This window comes from Apostichopus japonicus, chromosome 6 (assembly GCF_037975245.1).
Source record: "Apostichopus japonicus isolate 1M-3 chromosome 6, ASM3797524v1, whole genome shotgun sequence".
Classification (NCBI taxonomy): Eukaryota; Metazoa; Echinodermata; class Holothuroidea; order Aspidochirotida; family Stichopodidae; genus Apostichopus; species Apostichopus japonicus.
Genome location: NC_092566.1, coordinates 17,018,187 through 17,038,069, shown reverse-complemented (window position 1 = coordinate 17,038,069; position 19,883 = coordinate 17,018,187). Strand labels below are relative to the sequence as shown.

The window sequence follows — 19,883 nt, the reverse complement described above, 5'->3', positions numbered from 1 at the left end:
ATAGCTCAGTCAACCGATTTTTATGGATTAAACAACAGATATGAATTACGGGAATCGATATAATCCATTCTGATCGAAATCCGAAAGATTCGATTTTTGGTCGTAATTTGACATTTTGGTAAGGGCATGCATGACCTTATGTTTTTTTTTTCCCCAATTTTTGGCCGAAATCGTGATTGTTTAATTGTTCCCGAAACAGGCTTATGTGATAGAGTGGCCCATTCTGTTACCAAGCAGGCAATAAAACTGCCATAATAGGTCCATATCTTAAAGAAAAATTAAATAATATTGATATGAATGTTCAAATGTCATTTTAATAAAAATGGTAATCTCAGTCAACGGATTTTTATAGATGAAACAACAGATATGAATTACGGGAATCGATATAATCCATCCTGATCGAAATCCGAAAGATTCGATTTTTGGTCGAAATTTGACATTTTGGTAAGGCCTTATGATTTTTGCAATTTTTGGCCGACACCGTGATTTTTTAAATTGTTCCCAAAACAGGCCCATGTCATAGAGCCGCCTATTCTGTTACCAACCAGGCAATAAAACTGCAATAATAGGTCCATATCTTAAAGGAAAATTAAATAACATTGATATGAAGGTTCAATGGTCATTTTTATGCAAAGGATAGCTAAGTCAACCGATTTCATGGATTAAACAACAGTTATGAGCTATATGTGGAAATTTGACATTTTTTTTAAGGGTTTATATATATAGCCTTACCAAAAATTTGGATGAAAAGTCAACTTTCTCAGACTTTAGTCTCGATATATCTAATGTAGTCATTTGGAACAGAAACACATTTCCCTCTGGTAAGAAGTGAAATTATCATCCAATGTCGCTTCGAAATTTAATATGTATTAAATTATGACATAAAGATTTTATGTTGAAAATATATTGTCTTTTCAGCGACTTTCGAGTCCTAATTTTACACGATGATATTCTGATTTCAACTTCAAAGGGCGCCATCCTTTTCTGTCAGTTTGGGGAGATTTGAAAACGGCCGAAATTTGAAGGAAAAAAAATCATAAGGGTTTAGATTTACCAAAAATCTGGACGAGATAGTCAACTTTCTCATAATTCAGTCTCGATATTTCAAACGGATTCATTTGGTCCAGAAACACATTTCCCTCTTGTTAAAAGAATAGGTTAAGTCAACATGAATATGAACATGTATATACATTGCATCTGGTTCAAGTCTGAAAATGTTCGTTGTTATACATAATGCAACGACCCATACCTGCACTAAAACTGTAGCTGTTTGGTGGATATAGTGTCAACATATCAGCTTATGTGCTTCCTACAAGGAAGGAAGCGTAGCGTAATTCGTTTTTGCAAATGTATAAGGAAATTCCTGTTTGCGCTAAGATCGATGGAAAGAGAGGTGAATGAGGTCAAAAGGTTCACATTGATTGCATCGCGTAAAATAACTTCAAGGTTCGAGACGTGTAGTATAAAAAAACACGACACAATTGGTTGGAAAGCCAATGTGACCAGGGGGTAGGAAGCTTCCAAAAAGTCGGGGGGGGGGGGTGGCACAACATCAGGCACTTTCTCATTCCACAACCACACCTCGTTATGCTATAAACCGATACACACCGGCCATATCACTCAAATATATATGATGTTAGTATGCTACCAATACTATTTATTGAGGTTGTTTATTGCTAACCGTGCTACAAAAAGATATGGGATGCCATTTTAAAAATAGCACACTACAGACTGAAAATAAATAATTAAAACAAAATTTTAAAATTAACAAAGGCTTAAGATATCCAAAAGACAGTACTTCATCTAAAGGGGGACATTTTATTTGCCAGTAGGGCACATTTTGAAGAAAAAAAGAATGGAGGGATGTGCCCCCAGACTGACTGTGACTATCAATATAGAACCGCTACTGAACATGACACTATACAAGCTTCCTGGTTTATAATGTATGGAGTTGGAATGTCTGGCGTGTCAGCCGTGTCAGCCGTGTCAGCCAAAGTAAACACACGGAAATTGCATTAAAAAAAATTAAACAAATTCACATTGCTCGTCAGTACAACTGGCGAGTCCGAACTTAAAGTCGACAGAGCTACATGTCACTTATGTGCCGTTTCAAGATTGACTTTCATCTGAGTGTTACTGGAACTTAGAAAGTGATTATTTGCTCCAATTGGATCCTAAAATGAGGACAATACTGTGTCAAATATTGGTTACTGTAATTTCATGTGCCATTTCAAGTTGTGAGGGTAATGTAAAATTCTACACTTGTATCTTTCTACTAGGTTTTGGGTTCTGAAATTCACACCAAGCAGTACTTTAGCTGATTTGGAAAACATTGGTTTACTTGCATTAGATTAGGTCATTATTTCAAGACTTTCTTTTATTGTGTCAATTTATATTCACTACCTTTTTTGATATCATATGATTGTAATAATATCGATTAATTATTTGAATTTTTTATACGGCAACGATTACTCAATGAAGAATGCTAAACTAGGAATAATTTTATATATATTTCTAAACTTTTGAACTTTCAAACTATTTTCTTCTACGAATGCATTATTTATTAATCAATTGAAGTGATAATGATGTGATATTCATTCTATAACAGGAAATAGTTTGAAAGAAAGTTGTTACCCCTAAATTTCAGCAATCTTGAATGGAATCTGGTTGTCTCGGCGCTGAAAAAAGTTTCTCAATTTATTGTGGTGGTGGATTAAAGGTTTTTTACCGGTAGCTTTCGAAATAGATTTCGAAACTTCCAAAATAAGGTATACATAGATAAGCGTAGGTCAAACCGATGTGCTTTATAAATATCATTATCTTAATTTTCCTACCTCTTGTCAGTTTAGTACACATGTACGAATGATGGCGCTATAAACTACCGGTTGTTGATTGACGTGTGCAACATGGCCGTCCGAGTTGGGCTTGTCCTGTAAACCACACACTCACATAGGGTCATTTCAGTTTGTTTGATGTTTAATCTGCATGCATGGTCATCGAGTAAGCTAATAGCGCGGTAAAGCATTCCTATAAGAGAATCAATTGTATAATAATAGTAAATACCTAGGCTACTATATGTAAAACGTCAGATATATTGAAGAGTCTACGGTATGTAGGGCACGCCGTTCGAGCAAACACCTCGTTTTGTTTGTGTAAAATAAATGTAGAATAATACTGTTGTGCATACATGTCTACACAAACGCGTACATAATGCACAAATTAGGTATACATCAACGCGTTCATATCCACACACTATAGGTAACTGCGTCAATTCAATGCAAAATCACTTCACTAAACAAGGTAAACAGAAGAACATAATGACTCCCATCAATTACTTAAGTTATCCCCGTGAAAAGTTTGGGCCAATAAATGACCAGTATAAACGAAATTAATGTACGAGATATCATTTTTCGTTTTAATTACATTTTGTGATAATCAAAATGTTTTCAATAGCTAAACGCTACCCATCACCGTATAGCTGACAAGTTGGCCTTTCATGGCACTATCAATTTTTCGCACCATGACCGCGCAGATATTTTGCTATCCGAGCCGGAAGTTTTCGTCACTTGTAAACAAACCTCTTCACTCAGTAGTAAGCAATTTTCCTACGCTGCTCGTGGGAGGCCTAAAGGGGTCTAAAATTGCCTCAATTGACCCAATTTTCTGATTGATAACAGGTCAAAAAATATTCGCCGGCTGCTCTTTGGCACTTTTCCTGAAGGAGAGCAATCGAGTGGATGGATATAGACTCTTATAGGAGTATGCCACCTTAGTACGCTACACGCGTGGGCGATTGTTCTGAAAGGCAACAAGTGACCAAAAAGGGCTAATAGCGTTTGGTAGTTATAGCCTCAGAGAAATTGTAACGGTGTCTGTAATTATAGTTGAATAAATCCTGGTCTATCTTAAACCCTACTAACTTCCCTCTCCGATATTGTCTCAGTGTGGGTTTGGGGTTAACCTGCATCCCATTATTCAACATATATCCTTTCGGAGATATGAAACGTAGCTGAACACAAGCTTGCGCATACATACATACATACATACATACATACATACATACATACATACATACATACATACATACATACATACATACATACATACATACATACATACATACATACACACACACACACATACATACATACATACATACATACATACATACATACATACATACATACATACATACATACATACATACATACATACATACATACATACATACATACATACATACATACATACATACATACATACATACATACATACATACATACATACATACATACATACATACATACATACATACATACATACATACATACACACATACATACTCATGTTGTGGGCCTAATGGAGACTTTCCCTGTGGAGACAACTTGTGAGAGTCCCATCATCCTTATCAAACATACCCTTTGGAGACTTGATTACACAAGTTGGTATTGGACTGCAGTTCAGTACCATCCTTATGAATCACCATTCCTTCTGGAGACTAGTTTACATAAGTTGGTATTGGACTGCAGTTCAGTACCATCCTTATGAATCACCATTCCTTCTGGAGACTAGTTTACATAAGTTGGTATTGGACTGCAGTTCAGTACCATCCTTATGAATCACCATTCCTTCTGGAGACTAGTTTACATAAGCTGGTATTGGACTGCAGTTCAGTACCATCCTAATGAATCATCCTTCCTTCTGGAGACTAGTTTACATAAGTTGGTATTGGACTGCAGTTCAGTACCATCCTTATGAATCATCCTTCCTTCTGGAGACAAGTTTACATAAGTTGGTAATGGACTGCAGATCAGTACCATCCTAATGAATCATCCTTCCTTCTGGAGACAAGTTTACATAAGTTGGTATTGGACTGCAGTTCAGTACCATCTTTATGAATCATCCCTCTGGAGACCACTTTATACATTCTCAAAAACCAAACCTTCCAAATGCTGTAATACCCAACCTGCTTGGTTTAAGTCCAGTACTGTTCTTATTATTTCATCTTGCCCCTTGTAAGCTTGTAATGACTGCATTTTAAATTTCACAAGGGAATTATCAAGAAAAATACAGTTGGCCATGCTTAAATTTTTAGAAAAGTTATTACTTTTCATTACTTTTTTTACATGTATTCATTCCCACTTCTCCAGTAGACAAGCCAAGTGAAGCTTTCATAGAAGTTTTAGTTTATCTCAAACAACAAAGTTCAGTTTTTAACTACAGTTTATTGCCCTGATCATCCGGCATATTCTCTCAGGTCCTTCAACAGAAATGCATACAAATATGAAAAGGGACAGACATTATATGAACACCATTTATTTAAAACAAGTAAACATTACAACATGTTAAATTAATGTTAACAAATGTTCAAATTATTTCTAAAAATTTTAAGCAAGTTTGAACTTACAACTAGTAACATAATAACAGTAATACTGACAACACAACATGGGCTGAATCAATGTACAGAAGTAAAATGACAGTGGACACCATTTTCTTTTTTACTCTATTAGAGATAAGAAAATAGAATGCAAATATGTACTTTGGTCTTGATAATGGAACATGATTTCCATCATGTTTGCATTGGTGTATTAGTTGCATCAAAACTAAAATATCTTCACTGTTGCTAACCTTTCACTGAATATAACAAGAAGGAGCACATGCACTAGTACAGCAAATATGAACCAACATAATTTCCGATGTCCGAAATTATCAGGTACTTGGCATCTGGAATATTTTCTTCTTCAGATTTTTTTACACGTGGTTAACATCTCAAATCTTTTTCACCCACCCTCTGACTCTCAAAGATCACTAGCTGTACGAATTGGAACATAAATGAATTCTGTTATTTATTCTCCTTGATGAAACTAAGCCTTGTAATACTGTCAATAGTAACATTAAAAGGGAAAGCCATTTGTTTAACTTGATAACACAACCAAAATACAAACAAAGTATGATTTCAAAATTACCCAGAAATGAAGCTTTTTAGCTGAGTTTATTGAGTTTATGAGTAAATGAGTTTAAACCTTGGAACTTTTTGATGATCTCACTATCTACTAAGTAGTTTCAACAAACACCTGCTTTAAAACATAGAAATATTGAACACAAAAAGGTAATTTTAAGAAGATCATGTCTCTTTTTTGATAACTGATATTGCCTGTCCTTTACTCTCAAAATAACTTTGTTCTTGTCAACATATACTGTTAAATAGCCTCTCAAAGAAGTTTTTAAATTTTCTTATAAATGAAGCACTTAAGCTAAACTGATTTTGAAGTTTGGTTTCTGACTAAAATCTCAGTTCCTAAAAAGAACTAACAGACATTTGCTATCGGAAGTAAAGAACTGTTAAACACAAAAAATTCATTAAAATGAAACCCTTTAACTTTTCTTTTGCATAACTCACACTGTTCTTTGCTTGTACAAATACATCTGACTGACCTGATGTAGTAGACCTATCCACCAGGAAATCTCCTCACTTATATGTTCTTCCCAAAATACTGTAAAAGCTCTCCTCAATCTAAAGAAATCCTTAAAAATTATGATACAGATTTGTATCTCTTTTTGACCTCATTTCCTAATAACCACACTAAACAAACATTTCTATCAGAAACACACTTACATTTAACACAAACAGGTCATTTGGATAAAATCATTCCTTTTTTTTGCATTATGGACCTGATACAGCAGGGTTTTCAGTCGGAAACTGTTCTCCCTTTAATGTGCTTGAAACCCTATATTCCTTTTGTTGTAATCTTACCATCTTACCTTACAACATCTTACCTCTAAACATATTCTTTGTATTGTAGGGAGAGCAGGAGTGATATCTGTCAGGGACTCTGCCTTCCCTAATGTTCTTTTGGAACAGATTAAGAATGCAAGAAAGACATGAATATTGCCTTACAAACTGAGCTCTTCAGCTGAAAAAGATTAAGCAGTAACCTTAAGAAGGAAGCAAGGCCAATAAACATATGCAATCAAAAATATTGAATTGTTTCACACAAAAGGCTGATTTATATTGAATCATTTAGCTTTTTCACTTGCCTAACATGCAATACCTGTTTTGCCTGCAAAAATAATGTTCATCTTATTGACCATATGCAGCAGGAACTCACTTAAATTCCTTTTGCCAATCTTACAATTTGGTTCCGAACATAGTCTTTTACGTTGTCAGGAGTCCTTCTGGCGAGACATGGAAATTTTTCAACAGCAGACCTGCAGGCATCTCTGCCAGGGTTTTTTCCTTGCTTTATGTTCTTTTGAAAATGCTTGAAGATGGTCTTTTTTTCCTCAGCTGTCCAAGGGACTTTTTTCTTTTGCTTTCGGAAAAATCGTTTACCTGCAGGAGGTAATAGTAAAACGCAAAGTTTATGTAACCTGGTTAAACTCTTTATTGAATAAAAAACATTTTCTGTGAACTTGCTTCCTTCCCTCTAGTGCTTTTTAAATGATAAATATATATACACATCCACTAACGAGTAATTATAGGTTCTTCTAAAATGCTATAACAAGGGCTTCTCTTTGACAACACTTCCTTGTCGGTATGTATGACATAAAAAGTTTGACTAGATATACCTGATGCACACTGGAATTTGTCAACTCTTTTAAGTATGCCTTCAATCACAAAATTACAAATTCACAACAAAACAAGCACAATGATGTTGCAAAAGCCTAGCTAAGATGTGAATTGTCAGTCAGGGCAGAAGTGGGGGCCATCTTGGACTCCAGTTGGTTCCAAACAGGAACCCTTGGCTGGATAATACTCATATAGGCGATGGAATCCAGCGGGGATTTGAAAGTCCTTGACACTATCGAAGTTGGAGTGACTGCATGTTGGCATGTAGTGCACAAAGACTTGCATTGAGAAGGGTACCTCACAACTGGGATCCAAAAAATGGACATTCAATTAACCAGCTTAGGGTCTTAAATTACACTCATCTTTCTCAGATATAACTTGCATTATCTCTACCAAAAACTCACCAGATGAGGTGTTTTCCAGTACCAATTGATCTTGAGAGCCCGGTATTCCCCTTTCATCATCTGAATGGTTATCTGTAAGACAGACAAATGCCAAATGATTAGGTTAATAAAAAACAATGGTCACAAGTTTGCATGGCAAAAGTATTAGCAATTTTATTTCAATCAGGTAACATGTGGGGGAATGAAGACTTGAGTAACAGGACAGATGTCAAATTGGTTTGTGGTTTTTCCCTTTAGACAATGCCTCAGAAAATCTGCTAAATATCAAGCCTATGTTCCCTCATTTCTACCAAATTGCATCTACTTGACATTTCCTTCATGAAGCCTGATACAGTAGCTTCTTTGTATTCCAGGCAAATTGCTTTTAATAATTTACCCTGTGTCTTTGATACCTTGGCTTTTATATAAGATCATAGACAAAAAGTGCAATATGATACCAAATAAACCAGGAAATCAAATAGCTAAGTGATTCCTTGCAAATGAGAGGCAACTTTAGACAGAAGATACCAACATTCGGTGTTACTCAACAAAAATGGCCAATATTGTACAATTGCCTTGCAGTAATTGTCAATGGGTGCCAATACAATACAAGGCTAAACTTCAAAACCAACTTTCACTCTTTCAATCATGATCTCTAGCTTATAGCAGAGAAACTTATAAATAAAAGGCAGAAAGGTGCCATATTACGTTTGATAAGTCCATCAATGTTACATGTCTACATGGTATTAACATTTTTCATTTCTTGGAACGGTTTAAGTCTGGGCAATAAGTTAATAACTAAAAATGTCTTCCTAAACATTGATTCTAAGAATACTTTCACCTAATTTGAACATCAAAATATGTGGTCTTATCGGGACAATGGACTGCAAGAAATGCTTGCTTTGTGAGGCCACATAAATTCCTTGATGACTGTAAATAGCAATTTATTAATCAGTTTTCTACGGTATTGTTGTGAGTGCAAGCTAACACAATCCTTTGTTGGGATCCTGGCCTAGCACACTAAAGCAGCTTAAGGTAATAAATCACACTCATCTTTCTGTAGTCCCTTTTGAACTGAACTGCACTGTAAATGTTTTTAAAATATTAAAAACTGTATCAATAAAACCTATTTTGGTAAGGATTGATTTGGCACTAATTCAAGATAAAGGTATTGGCCGAAGGTGGAACATACCTAGGGAGTTAATTTGACAAGTATGTGAGTTTGGCTGCAATTGAATCCCATGAAAGAAACAAAGATATGGACTCATCCAGGGGTATATAGATCAAGATTAAGATACTTATGTTTTTTATCTTAAATGGCAGGGCTGGAATACAACATAAGTCTCAGACATTACTTGCATTATCTCCACAAAAAACTCACCAGAGGAAGTGTTTTCCAGTACAGGTGGATCATGATGGCTCTGCTTCCCCTCCTCATCTGTATGGTGATCTATAAGACAGACAAATGCCAAATGTGTAGATTAGTTGATAAGCAATGGTCACAAGTTTACGCAACTAAAAGTAATAACAATTATACTTATTCGGAACATGTTATCTATCATCCAATGTTCCCTGAAAGACGTGAGAACAAATGGGGGCTGGAGAGTTAAGTAAGAGTTGGTTTGTTGTTTTTCCTTAATTACAGGCAATACCTTTGAACATCTGTTTAATATGATGCCTATGTCCGTTCAATTCTACAGATACTTTCATTTGCCATGTTTACCAACATGACAATTCCTTTTCAGCCCTATATAGTAAGCTTTGTGTTACAAGAAAGTATACCCAAGAAATAATTTACCTTGTTTCTCTGATATATCTACCCTTTAATATGAGATGTCTAGATAAGACATGCAACATAATAAAAAAGAGACTCACCACCCTCAAGCTGATGCATTGCAACAGATTCTTCAATTTGTTCATCTTCAAACACAGGAATGTCTGTTGGATTGTGAAGTTCAAAAAATGTGTCTTATAATTGATGACAAAATGTAGCCAAAGCAATCTTGGGGCAACCTTTAGAGAAATTAGGTAGAATGCCAGCCAAAACCAGCCTTTTTTTACTGAAATGGTCAAGGTACTAATATGCTTGCACTGATCTGACCTAGAGTCATGGATGCTGAATAACTCCAGTTTGTGAACATAACCTAAGTTAAGTAACATTGGCATATTAAGTCATTTTATTAGAGAAGATGTTAAATGTTCTTTACATTTCTTGTCATAAGTAGTTTACTCCTGCTAATTGAACTACTTAAATAAATTCTTACCATCAACACTGATTTCATCCAACGTCTTTCCTCTTAAGTTAGAAACTTTGCCTCGATCCATGGCAAGGAGCAATTTGGAAACTTTGCACAGTTCAACTGTTGACTCCTGGAGTCTATAATATTGCTTGTGAATTGCCACATCATGACCAAGGTGGCTTGCCAGCCACTCTACCTCCTGACTACCAAGACTTAAGACTTGTGAGACAGTTGCAGCATACTGTCTCATTTTGGTGCTCTTTATGGTCTCTGGTGCTTCTAAATCCAGACCAGTAATTACTTCAGAAAGGCACTCTCCTCCATCAAGAAATGATGCTGAAGTAGACCTAGCAAACACATAGGGGTTGCCGGCTGGTATGCCAAATGATTCCCTTTGATCAATGATCAACTTAAGAGATTCAGAACATTCTGGTGGAATAATAACTGCGACTGGACGGCCACGTTTTCCCACAATTTTAACTAGCTGGTACCGCTTAGACAGCTCTTTCTCCAAAGCATTTAGATTATGAGCTAATTCATCAATCTGACATTTCTCCCACTGCGGCCGGTTTAAGATGGAAGCTACAGGCAATTTTGCCATTTCAGCTGGTCTGCGTTTGTTAAAGACGATCAGTCTTGCTAGGGTCATTTTCTGCAATAGACGATAATCTCTGAACTCAGGTTTAGCACTCATCAGTTTACTGGTCAAACTCTTAATCTGAGATCGTGTGTGCTCAGAAAGTTTCTTCAGATCAGAAGCACTTGGGAGGCTGACTACTTTTTCACACTTTCTTACATTCAATGTGGAAGCAGCTGCTGAAGCAACTTTCACATGCCATTCTGCTTGATGAAGTTGCAAATATCTGTTTGCTTCTTCTTCAGCTTTAGCATCACCTTGCCTTATTGCCTGGCTACGCTTGATTCTTGTGATCCAGACCAAGTCATGCCCTGACTTTATAGCGAATGATGGAAACTTATACTGACAATTTCCACCATTATCATTTTCAACTATGGCACATCTTTTTTCCACTGCCTCAACTACCATATCAAACTTGGATGGTTTTATGAAATCACTGATGTTTTGGCCACCATTAGGATCAGATTTCCTTAGTTCTAGTAAGACACTAGCAAGTGCTCTCATTTTTTGGGACACAATATGCTTTCTGGTTTGCTGGTTGCGAAGCACTTGGTTTCCATATTCAAGTATGAGTATGTCATTGCTAAGAACATCAAACAGCTCATCTCTCTTCATTGAAGATAAGACCATTCTTTTCAATTTGTCACTTGCTCCGTTGTACCGTTTCATAAGGATGTCACTTTCCATGCGAACTCGTGATCTCTTTTTACTTTCTCCCTTGGATTCTGATTCTTTGGCAATGCATCTATACCGCACATGCCTCCACAAATCATCCTTACTAACATATCCCAAACACTGTGGACAGGGGCCGTAATCATCCAAGTCAAAGTAGGCTCCAGTTGATGGTCTTCGCATCAAAATTATCTCTCCAGTCTGTGTTTGTATCACTTCTTCATTGTGAAAGAAATTTCCTTTGTTTCGCAGAAGGTCTAGTTTAACTTTCCGCTCCCTTGATCCCACAGGCAGTGCCATTATCTGTGCAACAGCAACTTCATCTTTATGTTGACTTAGATAGTGTCGACCGATAACAACTTTTAACAACTTCCCACAAAACAAGCATGCATTTCTTTTATCGTAGACTCGTTTGGAACCTTTCTCTGTTTGTTTCCTTTGAGCACATTTGACATGGACTTCTTCTTCCTCCTGTTCTTCATCATCCAACTGCTCCCGTTCACAACCTGATGAATTATCTTCACAGTAGCCTGCATCCATTTTAGCATCAATCACTTTATTGTAACATGTCCCTGAAGTCCCAGGGACATCTTTGGGTAAGTCACATGTGTCATCATCCTTTTCAAGATCACTGTTCTTATCTGAATCACCAGGGTCTGGATGATAATCTGAATCGGCTTCATGTTCAGAAGCATCACTCATGTCATCAGCAACTTCATATTCATGAGTACTTTCAATATCACTTAATAGGGCTGTTTCACAGTCTACCTCTGCTGCCATAATAGGAAACACTTGTGTATCTCTAAGAATGGATCTTATCTTAGCAAGTTCCTTCTCCAGATCAGACCTAGTGTCTAATGTCTGATTTTGCTGTGAGTTGTCCTCTGCATTAGGTTTCTGTTCAATAGCTTTATTTGCTTTCCAGTCACCACATTCTTCAATGGGAGATCCCTCAACCATTTCCTCATCATCTTCTCTCCGAGGTGCTGTATTATGCATCGCCATGTTAGGTAATTGTTCCCTATCCTCTTTATCAGGTTTGTTACCAGTTTCTTCTTTTGTGTATCCAGCAGCGGTCAATTTTTCTTGCTGTGAGTGGTCCTCTGCATTAGTATTCTGCTTACAAGCTTGATCTGAAATTTTGTCACCACTATCTTCAATGGAAGATACCTCAACCATTTCCTCATCATCCTCTCTCTGAAGTGCTGTATTATGCATCGCCATGTTGGTTAACTGTTCCCAACCATCTTTATCAGGTTTGTCACCAGTTTCTTCTTTAGGGTCTTTAGCAGTGGTCAGTATTTCTTGCTGTGAGTGGTCTTTTGCATTAGTATTCTGCTTACAAGCTTGATCTGAAATTTTGTCACCACTATCTTCAATGGAAGATACCTCAACCATTTCCTCATCATCCTCTCTCTGAAGTGCTGTATTATGCATCGCCATGTTGGTTAACTGTTCCCAACCATCTTTATCAGGTTTGTCACCAGTTTCTTCTTTAGGGTCTTTAGCAGTGGTCAGTATTTCTTGCTGTGAGTGGTCTTTTGCATTAGTATTCTGCTTACAAGCTTGATCTGAAATTTTGTCACCACTATCTTCAATGGAAGATACCTCAACCATTTCCTCATCATCCTCTCTCTGAAGTGCTGTATTATGCATCGCCATGTTGTTTAACTGTTCCCAACCATCTTTATCAGGTTTGTCACCAGTTTCTTCTTTAGGGTCTTTAGCAGTGGTCAGTATTTCTTGCTGTGAGTGGTCTTTTGCATTAGTATTCTGCTTACAAGCTTGATCTGAAATTTTGTCACCACTATCTTCAATGGAAGATACCTCAACCATTTCCTCATCATCCTCTCTCTGAAGTGCTGTATTATGCATCGCCATGTTGTTTAACTGTTCCCAACCATCTTTATCAGGTTTGTCACCAGTTTCTTCTTTAGGGTCTTTAGCAGTGGTCAGTATTTCTTGCTGTGAGTGGTCTTTTGCATTATTATTCTGTTCACAAGCTTGATCTTCTTTACTGCAACCAACATCTCTCAACATCTCATTGGAAGATCCCTCAACAATTTCCTCATCATCTTCCCTGTGAAGAGTTGTGTTGAGCACCATCATACTAGGTAATTGTTCACAACACTCTATATCCAGTTTGTCTTCAGTTTTGTCCTGAACTTCCTGTTGGGTACTCTTGCCATCCTTGTCTGTTCGCCAAGGAAGATTTTTTAAACCATAGTCATACCGTATCTCGTCACCAATATTAATTTCCTTTGTTGAAAACAAGCAAAGAATAACTTCCTCATTGTGAATTATCTTCTTCATTCTGCAGTTTGCTTTTTGGGGTTTTTCATCATTGACAAATTTTCCAAGTGACTTTTTCACATGGGTTGCATCAATGCTGAAAGATATAAAATTAAAAAAAACATGTACAATTATTGTGTATTTCATTAAATGATTGCAATCATTAAAGGAAGGCAACCTTTTATGCCCAATGAATTAAACTTTCTCCATGTACAAAATGAAGAGAAAAGTCTCCCATGAATATCTTCCTTCAAAATCTCATTCTTTGTGGTGGTAACTCCCAGAGGCGCGGCGGAACGGAAAAATTATTGGGGGGGCTAATGTGTGGAGACTATCTAAGCGGAGCGCCACCATCGGTTGGCGCGGAGCGTACAAGAAAATTTTGGGTTTTTTCAAACCCCCAGATGGCCGGAAAAGGGCACTTCCCGAGTGTTTAATGCTGCGAATACCTAGCCCTAAAATATGGGTCTCAAGCCTGCAATTTCTCAGATTGCACCTAAAAGTCTGTAAAAACATTGTAATTTGTATGTTCGATGGTGTTTTAAGAGAGTAGCTATTCCTCGTAGTGTACTCGCAAAGACGTTTTTGAGTGTAGTAAGGGCAGTGGCGGAGCTAGGGGTATTGGTCAGGGGGGGCAAGAATGGTCTGTAGGGGCGCTTTCGACACTATCTAAGCGGAGCGCCACCACAAGTTGGCGCGGAGCGTACAGAAAATTTTTGAGAAAAGATACTCCCTAGATTGCAGGAAATGACCCTTTCCGGGCCTTGCTAATTTGCAGATTAACGGAGAATAAAAAGGTGTCGTCGCCATTTTGTCGAAAAATTACACCAACAGAATATGACAAATGTCAATAGGTATATGAGAGCGCAATAAAATAGTCAATAATCGCGAATAAGTAAAAAGTAGTGAAAAGCTGAAAAGGGCGCCAGCAGTCCATTTGAGTCCGTCAGGGGGGGGGGCATCCGCCCCCTGACTGTATATATGGACGCTCCGCCACTAAGTAAGGGGATGTTGGAGAACTGGCTGAAATGAGGCAAGTCATTGGCCTAAGACGAAGTTGTGTTACGCTTACCGGTACTCACACTCACTGCTTCCACTTTTCACGGGGCGTGAAGACGCGGTTGGGGTGACAATGTGGTCTATAGTATACGTGTGCATCGGACAGATCGACAAGTATGCATTGAAAAATGGGCAGATGCACGTTTCGGAGCCTTGGTAAATATTGGGGGGGCTTATCATGCATGGCGGTTCCGCCGCCACTGAACTCCCACCATGCCTATAGACCTGTCACTACCATTACTCTTGCCCAAACCCAACAGTAAGCTTCTCCTAGCCTTATCCCCTGACCAATTAATTAAAATTAAAATAAGCAAAACCCTTCCCGTATATCCCTTCCAAATTCCTTTCAAAAACTACAAAGTCAACAAGTAAGAGATTCATGTTGTTACAAATCTCACCTTGTTTGCAATGTGATGAGTTAAAGCTTGACTGACAAAGATTCTCTTTTGAGTTTTAAAGAAGTTCATGTATTGCTTCAGTAGCACCCCTATGTAGTACTGAAGTGAGTGGCTATAGCACACTACACACTGTATTATGGCTGTAGATAATTTCCTTGATAGCTCTTGACAGGAGCTACTAATTGTGTTCCTCAGTTGGAATTTACAGGCGCTACAAAGCATGAGCGCGATCTTGCGGAATGGTGAGTACTCTACTACTGATAAATACCTTACTTTTAATATAATATTAACACTCTACTTATAAATACCTGTATCATTACAATTACTACCAACAAGTACCTTATCATGGAGGACATGATTATTCCAAAATCATGATCATTAATAACTCACAGTGAAATAACACTAATCCTTAACCAGAATGCAAAAATGCATTGTGCTACCAATGATGTAATATGAGCACTTTTCTTCATGAATCTGACGTAATGTATACTGAGGGTGTACAACATACTTGATCTTTGTATTACAGTGCAACGCATTGTGTTGTGACAAACAATAAATTAACAAAGGCACGGGCTGTCCTGAAATGACCATTGACCTCAACAACAGGCTTCTTGTACTAAGAGTGATACATCAGCAACTAAATTTAATGTCCTACTTTTCACAATTTCACCCCTCATGAACTCAACCACTGACCTCCGCCAACATTAGGCTTCTTGTACTCAATGTGGTACAATTACATACCAAATATGTGATAGACATGTCCAAAGCTACCCTTGTGATGTTATGTTAAGGAAGGTGCCTTAGTGAAGAGAGGCAGGTAAGAGGGGAATGAAGTTAATTAAATTTGATATGGCATATCTAATAACAAAATATGAGATCTGTCCAAGGTTCCTTTCTTGCAACATTTTACAAGGTTTCCACAATTTGACCCCTGGTGACCCCAAATGATATTGACCTCCATCAAAATCAAATTGGCTTTATTGTACTTTATGTGGTACTTCTACAAACCAAATATGAAGTCTGCCCATGATTCCCTTCTTGAGATGTCTCATTTACAAGGTTTCACAAGTTGACCCCTGGTGAGCCCAAATGACCTTTGACCTCCTTAAAAAACACTAGGCTTCTTGTATTAAATGTGTGACTTCTACACACTAAGTACAGTATGAGGTCTGTCTAAGCTTTCCTTCTTGAGGTATCATGTTTACAAGGTTTTCCACAATTTGACCACAAATAACCTTTGACCTCAACCAAAATCAATAGGCTTCTTGTCCTCAATATGGTACTCCTACACATTAAACAAGAGGTATGCTCAAGCTTTCCTTCTTGAGATATTGTTTTTACAAGGTTTTCACAATTTGACCGTCGGTGACCCCAAATGACCTTTGACCTCTACCAAAATTAATAGGCTCCTTGTCCTTAATATGGTACTTCAACACACTAACATATGAGTTATGCCCAAGGTTTTCTTCTTGAGATATTGTGTTTACAAGGTTTTCACAATTCGACCCAAAATTTGCCAACAACATAGTTCAAAGGATGAAGTAAGGTAACTGATCCATTAGCAAAAGTTCTAGAGACTTCTGTTTGACTTCTGGCATATTTCAGTATGAAGTACAAATTGGAAACTGACTTGCACCAACCTACATCAAGTGAGCTTTATTTGACACCTAACTCAAACAGAATTGTAGTTTTAATCCAACTGACAAATGATGTTAGGCTAGCAGACTAATTGACTTTTCACTGACAGATCAGCCTGGCTGACATGGTCAGGAAACTTCGAAAAGAAATTTAACTTACCATAATGTCTTGCCTCTATCAGAATAAAAATACTGATAGCAGTGCCTCAGCTGACGATTTATGTAATCAACCTCCCTTTCCTCTGCCTCTTCTGTTGTAATTCTCTCCCCCTTGTACTGCAGCAAGAACTCCCCATTCTCAATTGATTGTGTTGCAAACACTCCATATCCTAAAAAAAATAAATGAAAAACTATGAACAATTTCCTTTAAAAATGAATAACAGCAAACACAACTCTCCAATATATAATTTCTCTAATACCACTAAAAATATCTTGTTGCTTAGCCATGCATGTATGTTATTACTAGTAAAGCACTCACCAATCCTTTCACTGATGAACTTCTTCTCAAGACCAGGGTGATCCTGCTCATAGTTGGGTACATCTGTATCCTTTGGGAAGATTAAAAGATATCAAAAGTTAACACAGTGACAACACAATTACTGAATACTGCAAATTAAAGCTCTAACATGTGTTCAACAATATGGATACATGTAACAGTATGTCAGTGTCAAGAGAGACAATGTGCATTGCACTGCATGTACAATCAGTAGCTATGGTGCACCGCAATGGGCTCCAGCCACCATGCCAGTTTACTTTACTGCAAGTTGTTTGTGCTTATGCAGAACACAGTGTAGAGGTGCAAGTATACAGAAAGGCCCTAAAGCTAATTTAATGTACAAGGGATTCAAAATTAGCAATCTGGTCAAATTTATATTCAATTCTTGCATATTTCTCTCTTTGCATACTTCAATTTTCTCACATTCAGCAAGGTGACTGCACAAGACGCATTGTGAAATTTAACTAATTGGCAAACTATGTAATATACTACCACTGTAAGATAATTCAGGGTCAATACATGAGAGGGGTAAACCATAACCCATACAGATGATTCAACTCAATTTAGTACCTCAGCAACTAAACATGAGAATTCCTCCTTGATACATTCATGGAATATTAAATTAACAAACGTTTTCACATGTTGACTCCTGTTGATCCCTATGCCCTTTGACCTACACCGAAAGCTTCACATTCAAATGGGTGAAAAATTTGGTTTATGACAACCCGAAGAGGTAATTCTCTTCTTGCATTGTACCCACTTGTATATAAATATAACCTAAAAATTCTACATAACAGCCAAACAGTAGGGAAGAAACAAAGCACAAATGAAATCATCACCCACCTATTACTATTGAGATTTCTCCTGGCTTTTCGAGTAATTTGCCACAGAAATTTGCTTTGGTCAACTCCAAGGAGGAAGAGGCTGCAGTCCCCCTCAACTCCCTGGCTCATATGCCTAAGCAATGGACAGCTAAATTGAAAATATTACAGATTGATGTATTTACTCACCCTCTTTCCACGAGTCTTCATTGTTACCTAGCTAGGATAGTAATGGTCAATGGTTTACAATAGCGTCTCTCGAGGTTGGGCACGAAGGTCGATATTTTCTAACGATAACTCTCATTTGTTACCTCTAGGTCCGATTGAGAATTTTAACCAATCACAATAGTTTTAAATGTACAGAATCTGTCATTCATTTGTAATGCATATTCAATATAGAGAAAGAGGAGGGCCAGTGTTATAGAGACACAATTGAACTTTCAGTAATGTGTTTTACGCGTGAATTTTGGTTTTCAAAAATTGCGTACCTCTACATTTTTTACCCCCAAAGTCCGATTGTGCCATACTAAATAGAAACTAGAAAACCACTGAGATATGAAGAGATTTATTCCACCTTTCTTAAGATTTTAAGACAAAGTGTAATGAAATGAGGAAAGAACTGTTATCGGTGAAGAAAAACATGGCCTAACAGTAAGTCAACGGGGGTATGGGAAGTAACTGTTGTGACATTCCGTCGCTACATAAGGAAGAGCGCGGGGGAATTGCTATGGGTTTTCCTATTGGAGACCTGCTGGAGTTCCCTCTTCGGTGTAACGTTGCAGCATACCAGTCAATGTACTAGCACATTACATCTATTATACACGTGTGGATTGTTAATGCGATGTACAGAACAATACGATCTGCATCAATCACCCGAATTTGATGAACACATTTTGTTGGAATCGCTGTCGGTGCCAGTAAACTAATAACAGGGTCGGTACGAGTATAGTTATCATCCCCATTCAAATATGGTCACGTAGCCTCAAAGCGCGTTGCTAGCTTTTTGGACAGGTGCTTTTTGGATCAAATAACCTTGCAAAAAATAAATCTCAAGAAGTGAGGCTTGGTAGAATTTGATTCTTGGTGTGTACGGGTGTACTACTTTGAGCCCCATGAGCCTTTTACGTTTAAAGCTGGTCAAAGATTGTAAGGGTCAACAGGGACCATAATAAAATATATACCTATATGTAATTTTTGAAGACTTGCTATCACCATGCAGGTACTGCTGCATCTCATTAGTATGTCAGATTGAAAAAAAATATTCATATCATCAAAAGACGAAAGCAATGTATTTATCTGTGCATTCTGCTTCTTCTTGACAAGTCAACAACTTACAGTATAGATCACAGTCAAAGCTGAGCTTGAGTCATTGGCAGCTGAATCCATCGAACAATTCAAACTCATATGTAAGGATTTCAATGATGTTTCCTTTCTTTAAGGGTGGGGGGGGGGGTTCAGATTGTCCATGCACAGGCCTACATGGTATGACAAGATTGAAACTGTGGCCAGAGGCCAGGGAGAGCCATATATGACTGAGGAGGAAATTAAATGGAATAAAAGTAATTTATTGGCTACATCTGCCAGATGTTGCCCATATGTTTACAAGCCAAATGGAGACACTCAAGGAGTAACCTTCACTTTTAAAAATTGGAAATTTTGGGATTGGCATGGCTAACAA

At 37.5% G+C, this 19,883-nt stretch overlaps 2 protein-coding genes across 9 annotated transcripts in view; one reads left to right on the top strand and one right to left on the bottom strand.

Moving 5' to 3' along the window:
• Positions 1 to 1,905: 1,905 nt before the first annotated feature.
• LOC139969153 (adhesion G protein-coupled receptor L3-like) overlaps positions 1,906 to 19,883 on the top strand; it is a 34,997-nt gene continuing 17,019 nt past the window's right edge. For 2 of the 8 annotated variants that reach the window (XM_071973989.1, XM_071973988.1), the window contains exon 1: positions 1,917 to 2,243. In XM_071973989.1, coding sequence (XP_071830090.1) covers positions 2,180 to 2,243 — 64 coding nt within the window. In that variant the 5' untranslated portion in view covers positions 1,917 to 2,179. Of the gene's footprint in view, positions 2,244 to 19,883 lie in introns of all 8 variants that reach the window. The other 6 variants (XM_071973991.1, XM_071973990.1, XM_071973992.1 and 3 more) reach the window with 6 other exon arrangements.
• Positions 9,003 to 18,690, bottom strand: LOC139969262 (uncharacterized). Its single transcript, XM_071974177.1, has 7 exons — positions 18,395 to 18,690; positions 17,367 to 17,436; positions 17,049 to 17,217; positions 10,218 to 13,891; positions 9,829 to 9,891; positions 9,335 to 9,403; positions 9,003 to 9,037 (listed from the first exon to the last, which is right to left on the bottom strand). The coding sequence occupies exons 1-7, from the start codon at positions 18,413 to 18,415 to the stop codon at positions 9,003 to 9,005; spliced, it is 4,101 nt and encodes a 1,366-aa protein (XP_071830278.1). The 5' UTR covers positions 18,416 to 18,690.

Excerpts from the sequence above, each read along its gene's own strand:
- LOC139969262 (XM_071974177.1), bottom strand. The coding sequence starts at position 18,415 with ATGAAGACTCGTGGAAAGAGG. Across the intron at positions 17,437-18,394 it reads TGAAGACTCGTGGAAAGAGG|GATACAGATGTACCCAACTA; the intron begins GTGAGTAAATAC and ends ATCTTCCCAAAG. Across the intron at positions 13,892-17,048 it reads GATAGAGGCAAGACATTATG|CATTGATGCAACCCATGTGA; the intron begins GTAAGTTAAATT and ends TATATCTTTCAG.